The 10788-nt window shown below is 41.4% G+C and overlaps 1 protein-coding gene across 1 annotated transcript; it reads right to left on the bottom strand.

Moving 5' to 3' along the window:
- Positions 1 to 797: 797 nt before the first annotated feature.
- On the bottom strand, positions 798 to 1874 carry LOC311234779 (E3 ubiquitin-protein ligase TRIM39-like; the record flags this gene model as incomplete). The annotated part of the gene is made up of 1 exon (XM_084322023.1): positions 798 to 1874. The coding sequence occupies one exon, from the start codon at positions 1872 to 1874 to the stop codon at positions 798 to 800; it is 1077 nt and encodes a 358-aa protein (XP_084178149.1).
- Between the last annotated feature and the right edge of the window lie 8914 nt (positions 1875 to 10788).

Consider the following 10788-nt stretch of genomic DNA (forward strand, 5'->3'; position numbering starts at 1 on the left):
GTTACAACATGTTACACAATTTCTTCTGCTGACACAACCGTTTTTACCATAGAACCTTGCCGGCCTGTTTAATCATTGATTAGTTTAATGCGTGCCATCTCTTCATGCTTCTTGTGACAAAATGTTTACCTAGTGTAGATAAGAAACAGACTACTTTGTGATTTACTGATTAAATAATGTGACCAATATTTGTATAGTTTTACCTTCTAATATTTAAGAGTTTTTATTCTTTACTGTGACTAAGTTATTCTAATAGTTTATGCCTACATGTAACCTATGAAATTGCTAAATCTTTTAGTATATCATTGCTTTGCATTGTTCTTTCAACTAGTGGCAGTTCTCTGTGTAATGGGAGATTTCCAAATAGCCTGTGTCACCTTTCTGACCTCTGGGTTAGTCAGCAGCTGCCGTGTTGTAACCTGAAATTCCTTCCTTAGGGTTTTTATGATCTCACCGGTTATTCTGAGTTTGGTTCCTGTTTCAACGATAATGATTTCCTCTCTTGTCAGTTGGAGGTGGCCTAAACCACAGCTGCTAACCAACCAGTGGAATGTGCATTAACATCATAAACAGTCTTTTGCCCTCCAGATTGTCCTCCATTTGGCTGAGTGCGGGGTGATCTCCCTCTCAAGCTTCACTATAGCCAATTTTGTCTTTCTAATCATTACCTTGTACATTTCACTTGCATTTATTCATGTTTTCATTTAGAAATATACGACACAGGTCATACAGTCCAACATACACCATACTCCCCTCACTCCACCGCCAATCATCTGCCTTGTTGTCAAATCACTGCTTCAGTCGGTCTGACTGACTCGGCGGAGGGTCAGCGGCATCGTGTCTATGTTGCAGAAGAACGGATACAGTTTCTCATAGAATGGGCAACGACTGAAGCTGTAGATGTTGGCTCCAGTGTCTGCGTTGTAAAAGGAGACATCTCTGGCCTCATAATCCACAAACACCCCTAGTGTCTGAAGCGTCTCTGTCAGGGAGAGGGTGACAGGAGGGTCAGCATGAGCTTTATACACACCACTGTACAATCCCACAGCCCAGACCCCGCTGTCAGGATTAGACGGGATGGTTCTCTTCCTCTCAATGGACTCTGTGGCAACGCCTATCCTCCAGTAGACCTTTCCCGGCACCTCGACCTCATAGTAAAATCTCCCAGAGACGACCCCTTCCTTCCCCAGGATGCAGTAGTAGTTCTCAAATCTTTTGGGATTACGGGAGAGCCTCTGTTTGGCTACTCCCCATCTCACTTGTCTGCGGTCCTCAGAGAGAAGGAGTTGACGATGAGCAGTGTCCGGGTCCAGAGACACATCCACAGCATACTGTCTCACTGTGTTCACTCCCATCACCTCTAGTGTCTCCTCTAACGTCTTCTGCATATTTTCCACAGCTCTCCTCACGGCCTCCATGGGGCTTCGGTCAAACTGGACCTTCACTCCAGGCAAGGTCTGGGTTGTGGGACTGGGGAGGGTGCAGAGGGATGCAGAGCTCTTGAGGAGGTGGAGTTGGTCCTCGGTGTGTGAGAGTATCTTCAGAAAACACACGCCCATCTTGTCGTTCTTACAGAACAATTCCAGAGGCCTTTTGTGCTTCTTACAGGCCCTGTCCTCTGAAGCCAGTTTATTAACCTGAGCAGCCATTTCAGAGATTAAAGTGTTGACTTTGAGATCCGGTCGCCTCTCGAAGGCATTGTTACACATGGGACACAGGCAGCGGTCACTAGTGCTATCCCAGTAGCGCATGATACAGGTCTTACAGAAGTTGTGGCCACAGGGGGTGGTGACCGGGTCAGTGAACACATCTAGACAGATGGAACACTGGAACTGATCCTCTGACAGACTGGAACTGAGACTGGACCGGGCCATAACTGTGAACAAAGAAAAACAAATGATAAATACAGTATAGCTGCCAGGAACCATTCACTGTGTCCAAACACATAGGGCTCTATTTTAGTGAAGCGCAAAGCATGCGCTGGCTGTTTGGGCACAAGGTAACATGTTGGTTCGAAGGGAACCCGCTTGCACAAGATGGGTGGTGTGGCTAGGCATGTGCCGGTATGACATTTTGATGGTATGATAACCTTGGGCAAAAATACCACGGTTTCACAGTAAAGTAAAAGAAGGGAAAAGTTCAATTCATTTTTCCATTAAACAAAAAGTCTTTTATTACAGTGCACAAACATGCACAATCAGCTTTTCTGTAAGTGTTATTTGTGAATGTGTGAAGACTGTATTACACACAGAGGGAACTGTCTGACCACTTTCAAACTAAGTACAGAATAAAAAATACTTTTTTTTACTTTCATGATTATGAATATGTAGGCTACATGTCAAAAGGGCAATACACGTTGTTAATGTAATCTACTTGCACATATGTATGTTATATAGCCTAGTACTATTCTTACTGGATTAAACATTAAAGTAAATCCTTCAACTGAATGCAGCCTTTTAATCGTATAATCACAACAAGCTATTTCACTTTTACACTTGTGGTTATTGAATCCATGCATGGATCAGCATCGTGAAAACATCATGGAAATCATCATCTATGAGCACAATACACTAGAAGAGAGAGGCACTTGTGAGGACAGTGACTACAATAAATACCTCTCGTTCTAGTGGAAATCTGATTGAGAGTAGTAGGCCTATATATTGATTGATTGTTTGAAAACTTTATTAACAGATTGCAGAATAAGTACAATACAAAATAACTGCTAAGAGGATGCAGACCAGAAAAACCATGACACTCCCCTGACTAAAAGTATAATGGGGCTCTATGGAGAAACCATGACACTCCCCTCAGTCCCTGACTAAAAGTATAATGGGGCTCTATGGAGAAACCATGACGCTTTCTGACTATAAGTTGTTTCAAACGAAAACGGCTGGATGTCATTTAGCCAAACCAGCATGGCTGTGAGAGTCTTTCACCTTTTACATATCTAGCTTTGGCATGGATTGATTGTTTAGGGATAAACCGGATGAACAAAAATGAGAGAGTGTAGGGTCTACATCATAGGTGTCAAACTCATGGCCCGCGGGCCAAATGTGGCCCGCCACGTCATTTGATTTGGCCCCCCAAGAGCTCTGGTAAAAAAAAAAAAATGTAAACATTAATTTAATCTTGGGTTAAAAAATAGCGGCGTTAAAATAATTGTGGGTTAATGCGTTAATAAAACTTTGACAGCCTTAGTTATTACACATTCTTACACATACATGTATGTTGAACATCTGAGGTATTGATGAAGTAACAAAGGAAAAAAGCCAAAAGCACTTACTCCTCAGACATTCTTTGACAATTTTACAGCCCAAAATACAAAAAAGATCCAGGCGGAATAGGTAACAAAGGGTTGAAGAAATATTGTCTGAACTGTCAGATGCAAACTGGCTGTGTGACATAACCGAGCATCTCGCTCAATTGAATAAGAAGCTGTAGGGACGCAAACAAGTCCCACCCAAAACTTGACCAATATAGTTGTGAACTGAGACAACCCTTATTTTGTTATTTTTTAGTACAGTTACAGTTGTGTGTTCATGCAGACACATAATAGCAATTTCATTACGAATTGAAAATGGTGGACCCTGATGTAAACAAGTCGAAAGTCTTTCTCTGGTCTGCATCCCCTTAACAATTGTGTGTATTGAGCTGTACTGTACTGTACCCATTCTGCAATCTGTTAATTAAAGTTAATTAAACTATCTTCCATTAGTTGGATGTACTGTATGGCCTCTGCAAGGTTGTGTGCAGCCATTTGTTTTTGTAACATCTGTTACATCTGTCCCACATGTTCTTTGCAGCTCAGTTGTTAGTTCTGCCCCTCTTGACTGTGACAAAAAGGTTTTGAACAAACTTAATGTCATAGCTTGTATTTGATGATCTTCTTCTTTGTTATTTACTTGAATGGTTTGATCATTGATTAATGGAGTAATATGGGGTTCTGATAAACTAAAATTATTTGTTAAAATAACATAAGCTAACATATATTTTTACATCTATGCAAATGCATAATGCAATATGTATAACTTGAATAAGTAATAAATACAGAAACAACATGTTTAACAATATGTAAATGAGTAGCTACATTTATTTTACATTACATTAACATGTATACGGTCTTTGGCCCTTTGAGGGCAACCATAATGCTGATGTGGCCCTCTGTGAAAATGAGTTTGGCACCCCTGGTCTATATGGAACACATACAGGAAAACACATGATCTATTCATTCATAAATGGATGATGTGGCTTAATATTGGATGTCTTTGTCCTTGGTGGAAGTTATTCCTATATACCAGGCGCATGTTGTTCTGGTAACACATCACATAACTTTGTCATTAAATAGTAATAGTTGGTAACACTTACTAGAGGATGTGTACACACTCGCACTTTGTAAGCCATTCAGGCCATACTGTAGGTAGGTAGGTAGGTAGGTAGGTAGGTAGGTAGGTAGGTAGGTAGGTAGGTAGGTAGGTAGGTAGGTAGGTAGGTAGGTAGGTAGGTAGGTAGGTAGGTAGGTAGGTAGGTAGGTAGGTAGGTCGGTCACACACACACACACACACACACACACACACACACACACAGGGAGAACCCTACTGTAGGACACACATATGCACACACACTAGTGTAGGGTCTGTCCATATATGTTTTTCCTAATTTTATGGTATGCTTCCTTTCCATTTCTAGATATCAAAAACGAAAGGAAAATGGTAAGATCAAGAAAATGGAAGATCTTACCTCCAAACAATATGAAAGGAAACAAAAACAATGGAGAGAAAATTCGAACAGGCATTATGCTAAAAAGAAAACACTGAATGCCGTCTTGGATTTGACCCCTCCCTCCATCAATGAGCCAGATGCCGCACAGGTACCGGAGCAAGATGGAGGCCTACCGGTACCACCAAGCCCCCCAGAACTGCCATCAAACTGCCCAACACCAGAGCAGACGTCCACCCCCAAAGCAAGAAGAAAAAGGAGGATGCAGGATGTCCAGGTAGTACCAAGCCCTCCCGATCCACCTTTGAACTGCCCAACACCAGAGCAGACCTCCACCCCCAAAGCAGGAAGAAAAAGGAAGGCAACCATAACCTCTCTGATGTCAAAACTGAGGGCGACAAAAGATCAACTGGAAATCCAGTCCCGAAAATACTCTAACCTAACGAAGCAGCTTAGAAGGCTACAAGAAAAAACAAAAAAGGACCAGCACCTTTGATAGGCACCATTGAGAAGAGAGCCACCCACCGGAGAGAGCCCAAGACCCTGCCCAACAACAGCCAGAGACGATTGATGGGACATGTTGTGAGTCGTTTCTTGCACCAGGATGACAACTCAACCGTCATCAATGGCAAAACAGGGGAAGTCCGCAAGAAAGGACAAGTGTTCAGGAAGAGGGCACTGACTGACACTATGGAGAGACTACATGTTACATTTTTCAGTCAGCATCCTCGCTACAAACTCTCAAGGGCTCAGTTCTGCAGACTGAAGCCCTTTTGGACCGTGAGACCCAACGTTTCCCAAAGAGAAAGCTGTGCCTGCAAAATCCACGAGAATTTCCAATTAAAAAAATCAAGAAGCTTCACCAGCTTGGGATTGTTGCCACACCATCCACAACTGAAATAGTTGAGTCCTGTGTCTGCAGCTCAAGTGATATGGAAATGCATGTACAGAAGGTGCATTCAATGCCAAGGCAAAACCTTCCCTACAACTATTGATCCATCAACCAAGGGAAACATAATTTCCTGGGACCAGTGGGTTACCCGGACAGGTAAAATCACAAAAAAGGGAAAAGATGGTGCACTGGAGGAGACGAATGTCAAAAACACAGCACTGGAGAAGACACACATCTATCGACAAACTTGTTGACCTCACTCAGGACCATGTAAATATACTGGCCATTCATGTGTATAACATCCAGCACCAGTTCCAGAGGCTGAAGTCACTCAAGGAGAGCCTTACTGAGAAAGAGGTGGCCGTCCACATTGATTACAGTGAGGTGACCACCCACACTATTGTAATCTATACTATTTATTTTTATTTATTTATTATTTATTCTGCCGATTTTTGTCCAGTAACTCCTGCCAGAGCTTTCACACCACACACAAGTGTAAGGTATCAAAACGACCGGCTTGAGGGCGGCTAAGTGGCGCAGTGGGCAAGGCGCTCGCCACTAACGCAGGAGATGCTGGGTTCGAGCCCAGCTCTCGGCGTTGCTTCCGGCTTGGCTGGTCGTTCATACTAATACAATTGGCAGTGTTAGGGGGTGGGAAAGCCGGTGGGGATCGGACGTTGTGGACAGCGACTCCTACAGGTCGGTTGGTGCGCCTGTACAGCAGATGCAGGAAGTAACCGGGGCAGCATGAGCCTCATTACTCCTCGCCACTGAGAGATCGCGCTGTACAGGTGAAAAGATGCGACAGGCTGCCTCCTCGTGTACCGGAGGGGACACGTGATGCAAGGCTTCGTCATCACTGCAGCCGACCAGTGGGAGGCATGGTCTGGCCACGTTCGAGACAGGGGAGGGGAGAATTGAAGGGAGAATTGGCGAGGCGAAATTGGGATGGGAGAAAAAGTGGATACAAAAAAAAAGAAACTACCGGCTTGGTCCAACTCGAGTTGCTATAACTTTTTCACCGCACCGTTTGGCTACAAATTGACTTTAAACAGGAAATGTTGGTCATAAGGAATGAATGGCAGAACATTCTAGAACATTTGTGATGTCACAGTATGATGTCATAATAGACCATTCTAGAACATTTGTGATGTCACAGTATGATGTCATAATAGACCATTCTAGAACATTTGTGATGTTACAGTATGTCATAATAGAACATTCTAGAACATTTGCGATGGCACAGTATGATGTCATAATAGAACATTCTAGAACATTTGTGATGTCAGAGTATGATGTCATAATAGAACATTCTAGAACATTTGTGATGTCACAGTATGATGTTATAATAGAACATTCTAGAACATTTGTGATGTCACAGTATGATGTCATAATAGTACATTCTAGAACATTTGTGTATCTATTCAACAATTCATAGACCCTCTGCCGGTGGCCGGCGGTGCACAGGCATCACCCACACTTTCACTATTTCCCCGCGCGGACAGCTAGCTAGCCGTTGTGGACACTCACCTTAGGCATCTTGTTTGAGAAATGGCTTCAGTCTATGTGTTGTTTAGTCTATCTGTCTGAACAGGAGTTTCAAGATGCACAATGAGACCTTCTGAGAGAATTGTTAAATAGATACAAATGTTCTAGAATGTCCTATTATGACATCATACTGTGACATCAGAACGGAACATGTTTGAGTGTCATTTGAATAATATAAATAATGATGTTTGGTAAGGCTGTCCCCGAAGCCTGTTTTTGGGATTCAAACTTCGTCAGGGTTTTTCGAACGGTCGTTCGAACCTTCGTTTTTAATAAAAAAAATTATAATAAAAAAAGAATAATAATAAGTATATATATATTTTTTTTATCCTCAAACTAAATCCTCAATTTGAATAAAGTGATTAATCTGATTAAACGGACGTTCGAACCTTCATTTTTAATTAAAAATAAAAAATAAAATAAAATAATACTTTTTTTAATATCCTCAAATAAAGTGATTCATCTGATTAAATGAGTCTTTTTTCATTCAGTATTCAATATTGTCTGATTCAATATTAACATTAAATATTCAATAGTGTCTGATTCAATATTAACATTCAGTATTCAAGTAGAACAGCTAGCTAGCCGTTGTGGACACTCACCTTAGGCCTCTTGTTTGAGAAATGCAGCAGTCTATGTGTCAGTCCTGATTCTTCTTCAGAATGAGATCTTCTGAGAGAATTCTTCTTCTTCTTATTATTTGAATTCTTCTTCTTCTTCTTCTTATTTGAATTTCCGGCAGTGTAGACGCATCGTGGCGTATTACTGCCCTCCACAATTCTTGCTTCGCCCACACTTGAGAAAGTTTACACTCCTCTTCTTCTTCTCATCTTCAAAACACATTTCTATCGTCTCTGTCTCCTTCTTCTCTGCTCCTCTTGTCATACAATCACAATACAAACATCATCTCCTCTCTTGGAGGGCTGTTAGAATTGTTCTATATATATATAGAACACAAATGTTCTAGAATGTTCTATTATGACATCATAACCAGTAGAGATATCCTCTTTCATTGGTCTATGTTGACCACGCCCCCATGGTTCGGCTCCTCCCCTTCAGGGGATAGACTACACTTCCAAGCAAGATACACAAATGTTCTAGAATGTACTATTATGACATCATACTGTGACATCACAAATGTTCTAGAATGTTCTATTATAACATCATACTGTGACATCACAAATGTTCTAGTATGTACTATTATGACATCATACTCTGACATCACAAATGTTCTAGAATGTTCTATTATGACATCATACTGTGACATCACAAATGTTCTAGAATGTTCTATTATGACATCATACTATGACATCACAAATGGTCTAGAATGTTCTATTATGACATCATAATGTGACATCACAAATGTTCTAGAATGAACTATTAGGACATCATACTGTGACATCACAAATGTTCTAGAATGTTCTGCCATTCATTCCTTATGGACCAAAAGTTCCCGTTTAAAGTCGATTTGTAGCCAAACGGTGCAGTGAAACTTTCCAAAAAGTAATAGCAACTCGAGTTGGACCAAGAAAAGCTCTGGCAGGAGTTACTGGAAAAAAATCGGCGGAATAAATAATAAATCCCGACTGAACGTTCTAACACGCAACACTTTAACGTTCATCTTCACAGTCCACCTGCCGAACGTCCTCTTCGTCTTGGCGTAACCTAATCACTATACTTGGTCCACCTGTCTGTATAGAGCGTCTCTACCTGTCTGTATAGAGTGTATCTACCTGTATAGTCAATTCTCAACCTCCCTCAATAGGCTATCATGTGAGTTTGAAGGCCATGGTGGTTCATTTAAACCCAATGTTTATAGGTAGTTGTGGTGATGTGCTGCCGGTCCTATCCTGTCTCTACAACCTTACAGGGAAATCTCCAATAAGCAGGTCAGAAACACTTCTCTTCTGAACCACACGTGGTGTATCTTCCCAAAAACTGGATTTGGTGGCAGCTGTCATTTCTGTCTCCTCTCCTACACTTGAGACCGAGAATAACAATAGGTACATACTAGAAATAAGCTTTTGAATAAATTCCAATCCCTCTCTATATATAGTATAATAATTATTATATATAAAACGTTATACACTGTTATCTTCATTTTAAGGGCTCCAGATACATTTTATTTCGTGCAGGAAGGGCACGAAAATGGCTCTTTTGATAGTAAAAGGTTGCCGACTCCTGCCCTAGTGGAAATCTTGCATAACATTAATCATTATCTCTTGTCAATGAACAATGATAATATATTTAAAGGGCTATTAACAAGGGCTTTCCTACACTTTAGCTTGAATGTAGAATGTGGTTGGTAGCCTAGCTAGCTAACGTTAGCTAGCTACTGTAGCTAACGTTAACTAGCTAGAAACGTGGCTAGCTACTAATAGCAGCTAGTGTTGAGTATCTTGCTGAAATTAGAAAAAAATTATAACTCAAACATTAGCTACTTACCCAGCTATACCCTGTTTGGTGAACAGCTCTGGCAACAAAAACACAGAGCCAACCCAGGCAACTGGACCCAACCAGCAGCAGCCTGGTTGTTCACACCAGGAGCATTCTGCTCACATCTGTCTGCTCCGCTGCTCTGTCATAATCACATGTAGAGCTGATCTTTATCATGGGTATGTAATGACCTCATCAATTTATAATGGTATTTGTTTTATAACAATATACATACAGTAAATAATATATCATAGAATATAAATAGAATAATATGAGATGTGTCCACACAGTGTCTTATCGAGATCATTTGATACTCTTGGTAAAAACTGTCCTTGCATGGACCTTTTCCATTATCCTGAGAGCCCTGTTCCCTGTGTCATATTATGCTGGTCTATCTCACATCCCATATAAGTAACATGGGATTGCTTTTCTATCACCTTCACCCCATTATCACTGTCACTTCATTACTTGCAACTAAAACACTATATGAATTCCTTAGTTTGTGCTTAGATTCAAATTAAATGCACTCCGTCTTACCTAAATGCAATGACAGCTTGTTGTCCATGAAAGCCGAGTCATCACCATTTAAAAGTCATCAGCATATAAAAGTCATCAGCATATGTCACAAATTTAGGAAATCGACCTGGATCCAAAGTTCCCAAACACAGTAACACAGCAAGGCAACAGATGTAGGTGTAACAGAGGTAAAACTCACCGGGGCAGAAAGGAACATAATCCTGGTCAGAACAACAGGGCAGACTACAATGCATTTGTTAGCCATGCTAGCGATCTAAACAATCAATCCATGCCAACGCTAGATATGTAAAATGTGAAAGACTCACACTCACAGCCATGCAAAATTACATCCAACCGTTTTCGTTTGAAACAACTTTTAGTCAGGGGAGTGCTAGGCTGGACAAGATATGCCTCCTAAAGTGTCTAAACGGAACTACAGGAAGTACAGGCTACAGGCTTACTGGTTCCGGTCAGCCCAGATCTGTTTATAGTCCCCAGCGAAACAAAGAACGAAGCAGACATCTTTTTCTTCGGCCGGTATCCTCAACTGGTTTCGTGGGCGTAACGGTACTCGTCTGTTCCATTTTTCGGGTATCGTGACTAACCTCGTTCCCAGTTTTATCTCCGTGCATGAGGCTGGACGAGGCGGCGATAACGAGGTTGTTTCTGGGGGGAATGCA

The sequence above is a fragment of the Notolepis coatsorum genome (assembly GCF_963971535.1).
Source record: "Notolepis coatsorum genome assembly, chromosome: 9".
In the NCBI taxonomy this organism is placed as follows: Eukaryota; Metazoa; Chordata; class Actinopteri; order Aulopiformes; family Paralepididae; genus Notolepis; species Notolepis coatsorum.